General features: G+C 39.4%; 1 protein-coding gene across 2 annotated transcripts in view; it reads left to right on the top strand.

Annotated features, from left to right (window-relative positions):
- The window catches only part of MCUB (mitochondrial calcium uniporter dominant negative subunit beta), a 124,738-nt gene that overhangs the window by 72,651 nt on the left and 34,681 nt on the right, over positions 1-17,406 (top strand). Inside the window, exons 2-4 of one of the 2 annotated variants that reach the window (XM_032254783.1) lie at positions 12,200-12,275; positions 13,427-13,597; positions 17,152-17,256. In XM_032254783.1, coding sequence (XP_032110674.1) covers positions 12,200-12,275; positions 13,427-13,597; positions 17,152-17,256 — 352 coding nt within the window. The remainder of the gene's footprint in view (positions 1-12,199; positions 12,276-13,426; positions 13,598-17,151; positions 17,257-17,406) is intronic. The other variant, XM_032254784.1, reaches the window with a different exon arrangement.

The raw sequence follows: 17,406 nt of genomic DNA, 5'->3' as shown, positions 1-17,406 counted from the left end.
AGGCTTCCAGGCATAATGGATCTGAACTAGAGGAAAAAGTACTAGAGATTTATATTACAAACAGATCTTAAGAAACTGCATTCACACAATGATGTTGAAAAAGTTTATTAATTATAAATAATGTATTTTTAAGCCAATATATAAATATTTCAATATTGTTTTCTAACAGACCACAGTAGGACAGGAAAATTCGTCTAACATCTTTTCTCTGGGTTGTAGTCCTTCATCATCTGCTTTCAAAAACAATGTCCTGTCGAAAGGAATGGAGGGAAGGAGAGAGAGAAGGGGGAAAATGTATTTATACAAGAAAATAATTTCAGAGGTCCTGCTGAGATCAGTTCTGAAGGGATGACTGACTTTTAAATGCCTAGTTCTCAGAGGGATGTAAATGTGGCCTGGCTGAGGGAGCTGGTTGAGAAATTTCAATATGTGGATGTTATTGTTGGCTACTAGCCAAATGTATATTACTTCTGTTTCTGTTCTGTATTAGCAAATGCCATACATATTCTGTTTCTGTTCTGTTTAAATCATGTTGTGGATTAACTGCTCTTCTTGTACTGTCCAGACCGGAAGGAAAAATTTATTTTCACAGTGATGATTCACATAGTACTTGAGAGAGACTGAAATATTAACTGCTTAATCTGTGCTACAAAATGTAATTTTTGTTAGGGGGAGATAGATAGATCTAGAGGCAAGTAAGTGTTCAACAGAGAGCTCCTATCTAGCAGTTGATTTTTTTTTTTTTTTGTACAGAGAAGAAAAAAATCATTAAAGCTTGGAGCTCAGTGTGAGGTTCTTTACAAAAGATCATGATGCACCACAGGATGTAAAACTAATGAACCCAATGACAAGCTTCAAAGCCAAACAACGATTTAACTGAGGAGTTTATAAAGCAACCTAACCCCAAAAGCACCATTTTTCTTGCTACACAGAAGAGTTTCTTGTTTCTATAGAGTACAGAAGTACTCTACATTAAGTGGCCCAGAAAACAACATTTAAAATGATGTAGTTTTTATTCATTTTATGCATATATTTTACCAATTTTCTTGTTCAGTATTTCTCATGCATTCTTATTCCCTCTTTCTGTTACATTTTGTTCACTACAACTTAGAGTAGTGCCTTCAATGAGAGCCTATGGGTAGTAAACTCTCAAGTCTGTGTTGTTATAAATCCAACAACATCTGCCCTTTTAACTGTTGAGTTTAATCTGTTTACATTTGTTGTGATTTCAGACAAATGTGGATATCTAGCTACCACCTTACTCTGTGCCTTTTGTTCATCCTGATTTTCCTTTGCTAATTTTCTTTCTCCTTTCTTGTCTTCTCATAATTTGACTAAATTTTTTTATACCCTTTTATCTCTCTTGGTTTGGAAGCACACATGATTTTCTGTTCATTTAGTTTTATACCCTATGGTGTGTAAGTTTTCTTACACCCTGTTTTCTTATGTGTTTGATTTCCTTTTTCCTGCAAAATGCTTTCAGTAAACATGTTTTAGTCCCTCAGTCTCAGTTTTGTTGAAAGTGGTAGCTTATCTGGCTATTGAGGTTGATTGTTATTTCCCCTCAGAACTTTGAAGATACTCCTTTGCCTCTGCCCTCTATTAATTCACCTTTTATAAATGTAATCGTTTTCCTTTGTAGGCAACCTCTTTTTTTTCAAGTGTTTTAAGAATTTTTTGTTTCCAGGTTCTGCAGTTTCATCACATTGTGTCAGGGACAGAGTTAATTTCATTTTTCCTGCTTATGACTCATTTATTTATTAATTTTACACACACACACACACACACACACACACATTTTTTTTTCCTTTTGAGATGGAGTCTTGCTCTGTCACCCAGGCTGGAGTGCAATGGCACAATCTTGGCTTTGTGCAACCTCCACCTCCCGGATTCAAGTGATTCTCCTGTCTCAGCCTCCGAAGTAGCTGGGATTACAGGCGCCTGCCACCATGCCTGGCTAATTTTTGTATTTTTAGTAGAGACGGGGTTTCACCATGTTGGTCAGGCTGGTCTCAAACTCCTGACCTTGTGATCTGCCCGCCTCGGCCTTTCAAAGTGCTGGAATTATAGGTGTGAGCCAATGTGCCCAGCTGTATTTATTATTTTTTAAAATAAAAATAGAAATAGGGTTTCACCCCGTTGCCCAAGCTAGTCTTAAACCCCTGGGCGCAAGTAATCCTCCTGCCTCAGCCTCCCAAAGTGTTGGATTACATACATGAGCCACTGCGTCCAGCTAGGACTCATTATGCTTCTTAAATCTAAGGATTCATCCTGAGAATCCTTAGATTTGAGAAGGGGAGCCTGATGTGGGGAATCTGAACCCAGGTGTGGTATGGAGGGGCAGCTCGGTTAACTGGATGAACATGAAAACGCAACGCACTTGTTTCTTACCATTTGTTTGTTCAAAACTATCAAATCCCCCTTGATAGGGAATGGTAGGCTTTCCAAGATGGGTTATGAGGTGAGGTGTAAACTAAAAGGAAGGACCTAAGTTTTGGTGAGTCATTCTTGAAATTCAGCTCTGCATGTGTGGTGAGTTTGTGTAAGATTTTCAGAATTTTAATAATAACCCTCTAAAAAGGGTTGTTGTAGGATATGGTGGTTTCTCTTTTAAGCTTTACTAACATGTCTGAGGATTGTCAATGTTCTTGGAGTTTCTAAATAAAATCTTATACAGGAGTTTCTTTGCTTTAAAATTTTTTTTGTTTTCAATTTCCCAAGTAACCACAGTTTCCTACTGGCATGCAAAAAAAGTTCTATTTAATATTTGACTCCTTCTTATTAATCACTTATCTCTTGATATGGTAATTTTTGTGTTTTTCTAAACCTATTATTTTTTGAATTATTAATTTTTTTACTTCTGCCTACCGGTCTCTTAGAATTGTGTGATTTTGAAACAGTCTCAAACATATAGAAAAGTTGTGACTGCAGTAGGAAGAATGTTTTGTTTCTGAACTATTGGAGTATGCATTGCTGACCTGATGCCAGTTCCCCTGAAATATAAGAACATTCTCCATTTTAACAACAACCATCAAAATCAGAAAATTACTGTTAATACATTACCACCATGTAATTTTTAGACCTCATTAAAATCTTGCCAATTTTCCCAGTGATGTTCCTTGCTGACAAAAGTTCAGAATCATAGTTTAATTTGGCTGTCATGTCTCTTCCATTCTGGATCAGTACAACATTCTTTGACATTCATTATTTGACTCTTTCAAATATTACAATTATTTTGTAGAATGCCTTTTTGGGTTTGTCTGATATTTCCTTGTGATTTGCTTCAGATTATATAGCATTTTCGTCAGGAGTATCACAAAAGCATACCATATATTCTCATTGCATGATTTCAACTCACCCCATTACTGATAATATTAATTTTGATCATTTAAGATGATACCTGCCAGGCGTCTTCCCTTTGAAGTTATTTTTTCTTTGGGATTAATGCTTTTGTGTGGAGGCATTTTAAAACTGTAAATATCTGATTACTTATTAAACTTTATTCACTTAATTATATCAGAATACACTCATGGTTTTTTTTTTTAATCTCCTTCAATGGATTATAATTTGTTCCTATCATTATTTAATGCTAAAAATTGTTCCAGATTTAACCATCAGAACCCCCTTCGACCTGCCTTCTGGGTTCTTTTGGTAAAGTCTCCCATCATTCATTGAACACTTCCTTGCTTTATAGTATAGCGAGATGCTTTAGGTTCATTTTGTCCTTTCCATGCTCAGCCCTAGAATTAGCCATTTCTCCAAAGAGCCTTGGTTCTTCTTAGGTAAGCATATATTTGGTGCCAAGATTTGGATGCTGGATGTTTATTATTAGGGGTGTCACTGCTCTTAGGCTCTCTCAGAAAGACAGAATATACATATACATATATATCTACATATATGTAAATATAAAAATAAATGTGTAAAATTTAAAATTTATACACACACATACTTGAAACATTTGCATCTTTTAAAAGTTTTAAATTGATTTTTATTTATGTTTCTTTATATTTTTACATATTAAAAACCATGATTTCATACCAGTACTTTCAGCTCCAATCTAACACTACAGGGTTTATTCTAGTCCTTTTCCATAATTATAGTTCTATTCTTGGACAGCATAAATCTGGCTTCCATCATTCTTGATATATTTTCTTTTTTGGTCAGTCTTCTGTATGTGACAGTCTCCCAAGCTCCACCAGCACTCCTTCCCCTGCAGAGATGGCTTTCTTACCCCGGTTGAGCTCCAGCACTTTTGTTTGAGCCTATTTTCCATGCAGAGGCCCTCTTCATCCCATTCGGGCTATGACACCCACACTAATTGCTCCTCCACTGTTTGGACACCCTCCTTGCCACTCTTCTGTAGGCCAGAAGTTAAAGTCCAAGGTGTTGGCTCAGTGGTTTCTCTCTACTTGGCTTGTACATGGCTGTCTTCTCCCTGTGTTCTTACACAGTCTTTCTTCTCAGTGTACATATCTGTCCAAATCACCTCTTCTTGTAAAGACACCAGCTATATTGGATTAGGAGCTACACTAATGATCTCATTTTAACCTAATAACCTCTTTAAAGTACAGTCACATTCTGAGGTACTAGGGGTTAAGACTTCAATATATGAATTTGCAGGGGCTGGGGCACAGTTCAGCTCATAATAGTGTTGTATTCAGCTTCCACTTGGGTTTAGTTCTCTTGTTCCTGAAGAAGTTCTTTCGCAAAATCTGTGGAAAGAAGCCATGATCTTGGATATACCTAAAAAACTCATTTCTTTCAGCCTTGCTGCAATCTGTTTTGTACTGTTGTAACAAGAACCATAGACTGGGTAATTAATAATGAACAGAAATGTATTTAGTTCATAGTTCTGGAGGCTGGAAAGTCAGAGATTGAGAGGTCACATCTGGTCAGGTTCTTCTTGCTGCATTATCCCATGGCAGAAGGTGGAAGGGCAAGAAAGGGAAAAAGAAAGATCAATCAAACCCACAGCCTCAGGCCTTTTTATAATTGGCATCAATCCATTCATGAGGGTGGAGCCCTCATGACCTAAACACCTCCCATTAGACCCCACCTCCCAACATGGTTGCATTGGGCATTAGGTTTTCAATACATGAACTTTGGAGGACACATTCAAATCATAGCGAGCCTGAAGTAATTTTCCTGAGTATAATATTCTAGGTTGGCAATTATTTTCATAGCATCTTGAAAACATTCCTGTGTTCATGTAACATGTATTTATTGAGGTCCTATTATGTGTCAGGCGCTATTCTAGGTGCTGGGGATGCAGCAGTGAACCAGACCAAGTCCCTGCCTGCTCCTAGGGAGTATGCACTCTAGTGGGAGGAAATGAAATGGCATTTGTACAAGTCGTATGACCATTAGCTTTTATTTCTCTAGGGTAAAAAGCTAGAGTGGGATTGTGGGTTACATATACGTGTGAACTGCCAAATGTTTTCCAGAATAATTGTACCATTTTACATTCTTGCCAGTGATGTATGAGAATTAATTGCTTTTTGTTTTCTTAGAGTTTCTATGTCTGTGTGGCACCTAGGAGAGTTATTGTCCAATTCATTTTCTTTTCTATTGACTTTATTCATACTAGAATTTGTCTAGGCTATTGAGTGGGCCACAATCTTGGCTTATTGCGACCTCTACCTCCTGGGTTCAAGCAATTCTCTTGCGTCAGCCACCTGAGTAACTGGGATTACAGGCATGCATCATTATATCCAGCTAATTTTGTGTTTTTAGTGGAGACAGGGTTTCACCATGTTGGTGAGGCTGGTCTTGAACTCTTGATGTCAGGTGATCCATCTGCCTCGCCCTCCCAAAGTACTGGGATTACAGGCATGAGCCATTGTGCCCAGCCTAAGCTGGCCTTTTTACATATACATAGACTTTTTCATTTCTAGGAATTCTAATTAGTTATTCATAGTCCCTCATTTTTGTTTCTACTAACTTTAGTATCATAATTTCTTGTTCATTTTCTGGAAGCCAGTTACTCCTTTTATCTTTTTGAAGATCCCAAATATAATTTATGTTAACATCAGTTTTGCATGATTCTCTTATTTTTCTCTAAAGTAAATTATTCTTCAAAATAATTTTTTTTTCTTAGCATGTAATTCCTCATGTATTAGAATTTTGGATTACAGATTCTAAGTAGGAATTTATCCTTCTTTCTGCACTTGCCCTTTTCTGTCTAGTTAAATTTCATATTGCCCCCAACTGGATTCCTGTGGCCTAAGCCAGCTCTTACGTTACCAGCACAAGGTCACTGCTCTGGACGTTATGGTGATACTTAAGATATCATAGATCGGCCAGCTGCAGTGGCTCATACCTGTAATCCCAGAACTTTGAGAGGCCGAGCAGATGGATCATTTGAGGTCAGGAGTTCAAAACCAATCTGGCCAACATGGTAAAACCCCATCTGTATTAAAAATACAAAAATTAGCTGGACGTGGTGGTGGGCACCTGTAATCACAGCTACTCAGGAGGCTGAGACAGGAGAATTGCTTGAGCCCGGGAGGCAGAGGTTGTGCCATTGCATTCCGGTCTGGGTGACAGAGTAAGACTCTGTTTCAGGAAAGAAAAATATGTCATAGATCAAGTTCTTAAATCACTAGAAGGCTTAGCTTGATCTAGACATGGGCCACTTTTAGTGTCTCCTACCAACAGAATGTCAAACTTTCAGTTACTTCTTGTTTTAGACTACTACAAGATAATTTTCAGAAACAGGTAAATTCACAATGCTCATACGGGTTACTATGATCTGTTTCTACCCACAGAAAACTTTTGACAGCACATGTGTGGGTATTTTCCTCATACCAACAACCAGTTCTCCAACTTTTAAAACACCATCTGGGTGTCCTACAATTTAAATCAATACTGACACTATCTAATTGGAGTTAACATCAGATCCCACAAGTTAACAACTTAGTCCCACAAGATTGCGCCACTTAAGATGCCAATTATAAGTCCTAGGCCTCTAATATTTCTCACAGGAGACTATAAATCAGGGGTTCCCATGACCCCCTCCTTGTTATGGTGAACCCCAAGTTTCTCTTCAAAGAATCAATGTCAGTATGTTCAGCTCTCTTATTCTTTAATTCTATGTTTTAAAGTTTAACTTCCTTGTAATTCCAGTAAACAACCTTTTCCACCAGTTGTAATCAGTAGTTCACATCTGTTCCCCCAGCCCCTGGCTCCATCCTGACTCACCCTGTCATCTGCTCCAGTCACTTTCTTTGACCTAGGTCACCCCGGCTACCTGCTCTGACCCACCTGTAACCATCCTTGCCACCAAAACACCTACCCTGGCACTCCAGCTCGGACCCCTGCTCTCTTTAAAATAGCCAGTCAGGATTAGTCTAGCTTGTGCGTTCTAACCCTAGCCAATAGGGGAATGACACAACAGTAGGGACGTCCCCATCAGGCATAAGTATCCCTTTCCCCCTTGTCCGAGCATATGGGCACCATTGCTCCATCTGTACACTGCACCCTTCTATAGAAGTAACTGCCTTGCTGAGAGGATTTATCTTGTAGTGCTATTTCTTTTGCGGCATCGAAATTTTACTTACAACATCCTCAACCTCAGTGATTTACTAAAATGGCTCATAAAACTCAGGGGAACACTTTACTTATGCTTACTAGTTTATTGTAAGGATATTCTAAAGGATATAGATAAATAGTTGGATTAAGAGATAAAGCAAGGTACAGTTTGTGTGAACATAAGTTTTCTCTGTTTGGAGGTCCTGAGCCCAGAAGCTTCTGTCTCATGAAGTTAGGTTGTGTCACCCTCCCAGCATGTGGTTACATTCACCAACCTGATAATTCCCTGAACCCATCGTTTAGGGACTTTCATGGAGGTTTCATCATGTGGGTATAATAGATTTGTTAACTCAATCTCCAGCCTCTATCCCCTCCCTGGAGGCTGAGAAGATGGGGCTGAACATTCTCGGCTTCTAATCAAGGTTTGATCTTTCTGGTGTCCAGTCCCATCCTGAAGCCATCTAGCATCCCACCAAGAGTTACCTCATTAGAACCACAGAGACTCCAATCTCTGTGATTTTAATCGCCTAGGAAATTCCAAGGGATACAGGAGCTCTATGGTCAGGAACAAAAGTGCTCTGTTGCTATGATTAAAGAGAAGCCCAAATCATCTTTTGTCCTGATACCACATTCCATTTAAAGACGTAACACTTGACCAGGCACTAAAATTTGGAATTCAGGATGATTCTATGCAGAAATTTAGCATGGTGCCCTGAAGCCTGGAGTGGCAGCCTATGTGTGTGGTGGTGTGAGTTGGGGAGAGGTTGACTAAAGCCCGGCTTCTCAAAGTGTGGTCCTCATACTTGAAACTTCAGTTTACCTCTGGAATTTATTAAAAATGCAAATATAGGCCGGGCGCGGTGGCTCAAGCCTATAATCCCAGCACTTTGGGAGGCTGAGGTGGGTGGATCACGAGGTCAAGAGATCGAAACCATCCTGGTCAACATGGTGAAACCCCGTCTCTACTAAAAATACAAAAAATTAGCCGGGCATGGTGGTGCGTGCCTGTAATCCCAGCTACTCTGGAGGCTGAGGCAGGAGAATTGCCTGAACCCGGGAGGCGGAGGTTGCGGTGAGCCGAGATCGCGCCATTGCACTCCAGCCTGGGTAACATGAGTGAAACTCCGTCTCAAAAAAAAAAAAAAATAAAGCAAATATAAACTGACCTTTTAGATTAAAAATCTCTGTGTGTGGGGGTTCAGGAATCTGTGTTTTTAACAAAGCTTCCAGGTGATTCTTAGGCATGCAAAAGCTTGAGAAAGCCCTGCTGTTTTTCTCTGCCCGCTCTGCCTTCTTTCAGCATCTTCTGGTTGTTGTATGGATGCCTCTTTACAGTTACTTCTTCAGTAGTACATCTGAAATTTTATCAGTATATTAAATGATACTTTGTGATCACTAAATTATCACCAATGGCATTTAGGAACCTGACTTATAAACTGTCTTTACCATTGTTCAGACTCTAGCATAAAATTTGGTAATGTGTAGAAAAAAAATCTGGAAGGATACACACCAAACTACTAGCCGTGGTTACCTCTGGGGAGACTTGGAGGATTATAGTGAAGTAAACGGGCTCCTTTTTTTTTTTTTTTTTTTTTTTTTTTTTTTTTTTTGTGAGACAGGGTCTCCCTCTGTGGCCCAGGCTGGGGTGCAGTAGCTGTGATCTTGGTTCATTGTAGCCTCCTCCTCCTGCCTCAGCCTCCCAAGTAGCTGGGACTATAGGCATGCACCTCCATGGCAGACTAACTGTTTTTTGTATTTTTTGTGGAAACAGGGTTTCACCATGTTACCAAGGCTAGTCTCGAACTTCTGGGCTCAAGCAATCCATCTGCCTCGGCCTCCCAAAGTGCTGGGATTATGGGCATGAGCCATCATGCCCAGCCTACTCCCTACCTTCCTGTATTTGATTTTTATGCATGGAAAATTGTCTCATTAAATATTTTTATAGAAGTATTTTGATAGAGAATTCTGATGTGTCTTCAAGTGGATACATTTTATCTCATTTTTATGTAGTTTTGCTAAAAGTAGTAGACAGTATTGTAATATCCATTATCCACATTTGGAGAACGTCTACCTATATTTTTTATTGAGATTTGCATCTATTTTAAGACATCATCTGCCTTTTTCTTCTCATCTTAGTAGTGAGCTACATTTTTAGAAATAAAGCTCTGGCCAGATGTGGTTGCTTATACCTATAGCTGCAACACTTTGGGAGGTTGAGGCAGGCAGATCACTTGAGGTCAAGAGTTCGAGACCAGCCTGGCCAACATGGTGAAACCCTGTCTCTACTATAAATACAAAAAATTGGCCAGGTATGGTGGCAGGCACCTCAGCTACTCAGGAGACTGAGGTAGGAGAATTGCTTGAACCCATGAGTTGGAGGTTGCAATGAGCCAAGACCGTGCCACTGTACTCCAGCCTGGGCAACAGAGACTCTGTCTCAAAAAAAAAAAAAAAAAAAAAAAGAAATCTCAAGTGAACAGCCTTATTGTAAAAGATGATGTTGTATTTAATACTAAAATACGTATTTGAATGTTTTGTTTCACTTATTTGATGAGATTCTTTTAATTTCGAGCATAATGGAGTGTCATTTGGGTCAATGTCATCTTTATTTTTTTGAAACAGTGAGCACACTTTTAACTGCTGATTTATTATTTTATTTTAGTTATTTATTTTGAGATGGAGTTTTACTCTTTTTGCCCAGGCTGGAGTGCAATGGCACAATCTTGGCTCACTGCAACCTCCACCTCCCAAGTTCAAAGCGATTCTCCTGCTGTAGCCTCCCAAGTAGCTGGGATTACAGGCGTGAGCCAACACACCTGGCCAATTTTTTGTATTTAGTAGAGACGGGGTTTCACCATGTTGATCAGGCTGGTCTCAAACTTCTGACCTCAGGTTATCTACCTGCCCTGGGATTACAGGTGTAATTTTTATTTTAATAGTGTACCCTCAAATCCTGAAAAATTTTTAAATGCAATTTATAAAAGAATTATTTATTGCACAATTACTGGCAAACTTGTTAATAAACTACTGTAAGGTGATGCATGCAAAAATATGGATCAGGGCCGAGCTCAGTGCCTCACACCTGTAATCCCAGCACATTGAAAGGCCAAGGAAGGCAGATGACTTGAGGTCAGGAGTTTGAGACCAATGTGGCCAATGTAGTGAAACCTTGTCGCTAACAAAAATACAAAAATTAGCTAGGTGTAGTGGCGGGTGCCTGTAATCCCAGCTACTGGGGAGACTGAGGCAGGAGAATCGCTTGAACCTGGGAGGCGGAGGTTGCAGTGACCCGAGACCGTTCCACTGCACTCCAGCATGTGCAATAGAGGGAGACTCCGTATCAAAAAAAAAAAAAAAAAAATTATGGATCAGTGTACAGCCACCATGTTGTGACTTTGGTACTAATTTCTCTGGCACAAGTCCTTTTGAGTTCCAAATGCCTATGAACCAATTCCTCAATGCCCGTTCTTTCGACTCCCATAGTATCTTTGTTCACACAGTACACCACGATATCATTAGGTCTTCATTAAGCACCAATGCAATTGTGTAAACACAAACACCAATGCAAGCCCCCAAAACATGTTCCATGGTGAGGTGGCCATTCAGATGTTGTAGACTCAGCACTGCTGTCCAGTAGAACTTTCTATGATGATAGAAATATCCTATTCTTGTGCTTTTGCTTTTCAGTGAGATAGCCAGTAGGCATATGGAGCTTTTGAGCACTTGAAATGTGGCAAAGGTGACTGAGATTCTGAATGTTTATGTACATAATTTTTTGTGGTTGCTGTTCTTAGAAGACAGGGTCTCACTATATTGGGCAGGCTGGTCTTAAACTCCTGAGCTCAAGCAATCCTCCTGCTTCGGCCTCACAAAGTGGTGGGATTAGAGGCTTGAGTCTTTGTGCTCCACCTGTACATAATTTAAACTAATTTAAATAGCCACATTTAACTAGTGTTTACCATGGTAGACAGCACAGAGCAGTGTGAACTCTAATGTGCATGTGACTCATCTGAGGATCTTGTTAAAATGCAGATTATAATTTAGTAAGTTTGGTCTGAATCTGTGACTCTGCATTTTTAATAAGCCCCGAGTGGTTGCTGATGCTTCTGGTCTGGGGACCACATATTGAGAATCTCATGTATCTAGACTGTATATACTTTTTTTTTTTTTTTTTTTTTATAATAAAGATGGGGTTTTACCATGTTGGTCAGGCCGGTCTTCAACTCCCGGGCTCAGGTGATCCACCTGCCTTGGCCTCCAAAGTGGTGGGAGATTACCTGTAATCCAATCACGCTTGGATTACAGGGGTGAGCCACCACGCCCGGCCTAGACTGTATGTACTTGTATCCATTTGTTTTTGATTATTACCTGAAAGAAAATACTGAGCGTAAAACTTTTCACAGAACTCTGGGATTTTCAGGGGGCCTCGTACTCCAGTTTGAGGACCACGTCCCATGTGTTACTGCTACAGCATACGTAGTAGCAGGCAAGCATACAGGTGGGAAGGTTCAGTGAGCTTGCCAAGGTCCCCCCTGGGATGCGTGACAAGTTGAGTTTTTCATTGTGCTTTTCATATAGTATTAAGAAGAATCTTCTGGTAAAATAAACACACTTATTTCATCTTTCCCACTCTTTTTTAAAAAAACAAACTAATCTTTCCTTCTTGTAGGTTTTGTGTGTGAAGCTATGTGGAAATCTGAAATACTACCAGTCACACCATTATAGTACAGTGGTGCCACCTGATGGTAAGCTTTCTTATCATTTGATTCATATGTTAATTGTTTTCCTTTCTTCTAAATAAAGAGCTTCAAGTTTTGAGCAGAATAGATCGTCTTCCACTATCTGCATCCCACCCCACCCCCTGATTGGGTTCACTTTCACCTGTAATATAGCTGCTGTCTTTTGTCAAATGTCCACCTCAGCAATCAAAAGAGTTAGAGATGATAAGAAATAGTTGGGTGGGCACAGTCACCTGTAATCCCAGCACTTTGGGAAGCCAAGGCGGACAGATCCCTTGAGCTCAGGAGTTTGGGACCAGCCTGGCCAACAAAGCAAAACCCCATCTCTACAAAAAATACAAAAATTAGCCAGGCATGGTGGCACATGCCTATAGTCCCAGCTACCCAGGAGGCTGAGTTGGGAAGATTGCTTGAGCCCAAATGGAGGCTGCAGTGAGCCATTATCGTCCCACTCTAGTCTGGGCAACAGAGCAAGACCTGGTCTCAAAAAGAAAGGGGAGTTGTGGGGGGGAACAAAAAAGAAAGAAAAAAAAGTTGTTTCTGTCCTCAAGAACTTAACTAGAACTTAACTGTTTACCTGGGAAGACTTTCTTTTTCTTTTTCAATTTAATCAGGGTCTAGCTCTGTCACCCCAGCTGGAGTGCACTGGCACAATCTCGGCTCACTGCAACTTCTGCTTCCCAGGCTGAAACCATCCTCCCAGTTTAGCCTCTTAAGTAACTGCAATTACAGGCGCACACCACCGTGCCAGATTAATTTTTGCATATTTTGTAGAGATGGGGTTTCGCCATGTTGCCCAGACTGCTCTCAAACTCCTGGGCTTAGGCGATCCACCCACCTGAGCCTCCCAAAGTGCTGAGATTACAGGCATGAGCCACCATGCCAACCACTGGGAAGACTCTAAGCAGATAATAAAGTATGGTACATGCTACACCAAAATGTTACAGAGTGGTAGGGAATATGTAAACTGTAGTATAATGAAGGCACTATAGGAACAATTTACAGATTTTTATAGGACTTCAGAGGTTTGTGAATTTCATGTTTGAGCATTTCTTCTAGAATTCTTGTACTTTAAGTTTTTTTTCCTTAAATTTTACTCATTCCTATATTATCTTTTTTCTTTTTCTTTCTTTTTTTTTTTTTTCTTTTTTTAACAGAAATAGCAGTTAATTATAGGCATGGCCTTCCCTTGATAACACTTACCTTGCCATCTAGAAAAGAACGTTGTCAATTTGTAGTCAAACCAATGTTGTCAACAGTTGGTTCATTCCTTCAGGACCTGCGCAATGAGGATAAGGGTATCAAAACTGCAGCCATCTTCACAGCAGGTATATATGGATATATATATTTTACAACTTTGTCCCAGGGTTTCTGTCTCTCTTCTGAACTTTTTTTTTGGTTCTTTACTTTTCTAGAAAGAAGTATGTTGTTTAATTCATTAGATAATAAATGGTTGGTCCTTACTCTTTCATTTTTAGGCAACAGCACTATTTAAAAAACTGTTTTAATTTTATTGAGTGAAAAATTAATGGAATAAATTTAATGTAAATTTCAGTTACTTATTTTATAAACTTAGCTTTAAAGGTTTTTCTCAAGAAAATCTTAGTGGCACAGGCATTAGTGTGCAATTCTCAGCAAAATCTGAATAATTAGAAAACAAAATGCAGTTTTAATGATTTAAAATAAGCCAGTGAATAAAGTACACAAAAAAATTCATTCACTTCTATTATAAAGCAGTTACAGTCTAGTATGTTTTTTGGCAGAATTAGTTCATAGAAAGAATATACATTTTTTAAAAAACCAGAAGTATTGCATCGTTTAGACATTTAAAATTTAGAATATAGCTTTTATGCTCTCATGGTCTGAAGTGATCTTAGACCAGCTTCCCCTAAGATAGAATAAAGAATTATTTACCCTAGCCCAATATATAGAAACTGTAAATACAGATAAATTAAGAAATTTGCATTATTTTATTACGATATTAAATGCGTAGAATAAAGTTATTTAAGTTTATGATTTCTGCTGCAGTTTTGAAAGGAAAATAAATATTGTTTTTCCCTATCCAAGTTCCAAATTAATTAAATAATAGATACAACAGTTGGAGAATGGAGATTAATTGGTTCATTCAACAAATATTTATTGAGCACCTAACATAAGCCAGACACTGTTCTGTATGCTAGAGACAGTGCAAAGAACAAAAGGGATAAAAACTCCTCCCCTTATGGAGCTCATATTTAGGTAAACAAGATAAATAAATTATGTATTATGTTAAATAATAAGTGTTATGAAGAAAAAGCAGAATGTGGAAGGTGTGTGTGGGCAGGGGTGGGCTTGCTAAGGTTACATATGCACAAAGACCTGGGGGAAATGAGGGAGGAAGTCATGTAGAGGGAGGAGAGCTCAGGGCTGAACAGTGGCTCATGTCTGTAATCCCAGCACTTTGAAAGGCCAAGGCAGGTGGATCACCTGAGGTTAGGGGTTTGAAACCAGCCTGGCCAACATAACAAAACCCTTTCTCTTCTAAAAATACAAAAATTAGCTGGGCAATGTGGTGCACCACCTGTAATCCCAGCTTCTCAGCAGTCTGAGGCAGGAGAATCGCCTGAACCTGGGAGGTAGAGGATGTAGTGGACCGAGATGTCACCACTGAATCCAGCCTGGGTGACAGAGTGAGACTCTGTTGAGATGGAAGCCTACTAGACAGTGGCTGCAAAGGAGGGAGCTGGGAGAAAGGAGGAGTTCTGAGAGGTAGGAAAGACTTATTAAGTAGGTTGTTTTAGGATTGTAGATTTAGCTGGAAGGGGCCCTTTCTTCCTGCTGAAACCTGGATCAGAGAATAAGATTTTATCCTTATGACACAATGGGCTTCTAATATTTCATCCTTGAGCTAGACAGACATTCTCCCCAGGCACAGGAACACTGAATGTCCGTGGGTATTTTCCATGGATCAGGACCCACCTTTTTGAGCTGCTAGGGGAAGGCAGATGCAAAACTGGAAGTTGGAAGGCATTACACTGAGCAGTGCTTGCCTGGTGGTGTGTACTCAATTATTATTGAAGTGAATGAGATAAGAGAGGTTAAAACAACGATAGATCTTTGCCCTGCTTATTTCTAAAAATAAAGTTAGTAGCTTTGAAACAGCACAAAGAGAATAGAACTCTTAAGAGAAAAGGGACTCTGGACTGATTGCAAACACCTTATTGGAGGTTTAAATTGATATCCAGAATACATGAAAAATTTAACACTGTGTTGCTAGTGCTTAAAAATGTTTCATGTCAATCTTTTGCTATTCATACCTTTGTATAAAGGATAATGTAGTATTTCAACTGAGAAATCATATTCAGTGGATGCCTTTTTATAGTAAGATTTTAAGGAGCTGGTTTGAAGTAATTTACATGTAAATTTTTAAATGACACTTGGAAAGATAAAGCAATTGGTGTGTTGCTGATTTTTTTTTTTTTTAAACAGACTCTGTGGGTGGAATTTGCCTGCATTTAATTTGGGCTTGAAAAGAATGTTCTAAGCTTGTCACAGTTTTGCCCATTGTGTGGGTTGAATTATTTGGCAATTTTTCGGAAAATGATCTCACTGCAACTGATGAACAGCAACCCAAACAGCCAAATTCTAGGAACAGACGCAGGTGCAGACTTGATTTGCAGCCTTCTAGAACAAAAGAACTACAGGGAGGCAGAGAGGAGGCAGCAGCCAGGCTCTTCGGATGTTACTAGTGGTAGTCCTGCCATTACACATATTAATGGAGCTAAAATCACTCTGGTTGAATGTAACCCAATGAATGCCAGGCCAGGATTTGAAAATACACATCCAGCATTTTCCTGGACTTAATTTCATGTAATTATATGTGAACTATTCTGAAGGGAAAATGATAGGAAAAGAAACCTTTACCCAGTACCAATTTTTTGCCTATCCTTCAGTGAGTTTGCTTTCTTAACACCTGGATTACATTAAAGTTTGATTCAGAAATATAACAAAAACTAGACTATATGAAAAGCTGTGCAAAATACACTGTGGTTAAAATTTTTCAAGATTTTTTTTTTTCCTGAAATACTCCTAGGATATTTGAAATTACTATTGGAATTTCTCGTGCCTCTCTCCCCCTCCACAAAATAAACCATATAATGCAAACTTATTTCTTAGGCATAATTACATTCATTTATTCTCACCTCCTTGACAGTTTGCTTGTTCATTTTTTTCAAGCTCTAAAAGGAGACGAGCCTACTAAATTTTTAACCACCACAAATCAGTTACCTCTAATAATTAGAAATAAGAGAAAGGCAGGCTTTTTAAAAAGTTGTACCCTTATGCCTACATGTGCCAGTCAGAAGCTTGGCTGTTAAGCAGCAGAATGGACTCTGGCTAAGCAGAGGAGTATCTCAACAGGCTCTCTTGTTGCAAGTGACAGAAGACAGGTTCAGAAGAGGGCAGGAACTAAGAGAAGACAGGAACAGAGACCAGATTAGCCCAGGAACCACCTGATGGGCTCTGCTGCCTACACTCCACCCCCAACAGTGCCACCCACCACTGCTCTGGCATTGTTGTGAAGGGTTTTCACCTCCCCTGAATTTTTTCATGACCCTCCACAGATGCAGTTTCACCAAGGGCATTACTTGGATTCCAGCACAGCTGAAATGTGCAGTAAGGTGGGAGAGGGAGTGCCTGCCTGTTGTGTTTCATCCAGTGAAATGGGAGGTAGAGCAACACAGGATTCCCCTCAATGGGAATAGTCTTTGGGTTTGGTGACACCCCCCAAAAAGTAAATGTCCACTATTACATTGTAAAGACCTGGGTTAGTAATTTTCTCTGTGTTAGAAAATGGTTCTTACTGTTCTAAAAGACATATTCTTGTATGATGTTTTGCTTTCAGATGGCAACAAGATTTCAGCTTCTACCTTGATGGATATTTTGCTAATGAATGATTTTAAACTTGTCATTAATGAAATAGCATATGATGTACAGTGTCCAAAGAAAGGTAAGAAACACAGGTATGGCCGGGCGCGGTGGCTCAAGCCTGTAATCCCAGCACTTTGGGAGGCCGAGGCGGGTGGATCACGAGGTCAAGAGATCGAGACCATCCTGGTCAACATGGTGAAACCCCGTCTCTGCTAAAACTACAAAAAAT

The sequence above is a fragment of the Sapajus apella genome, unplaced genomic scaffold (assembly GCF_009761245.1).
Source record: "Sapajus apella isolate SASKATOON/1434 unplaced genomic scaffold, GSC_monkey_1.0 scaffold87, whole genome shotgun sequence".
NCBI classification, from domain to species: Eukaryota; Metazoa; Chordata; class Mammalia; order Primates; family Cebidae; genus Sapajus; species Sapajus apella.
Note: the sequence above shows the minus strand (reverse complement) of the source record. Positions and strands in the feature narration are given on the sequence as shown.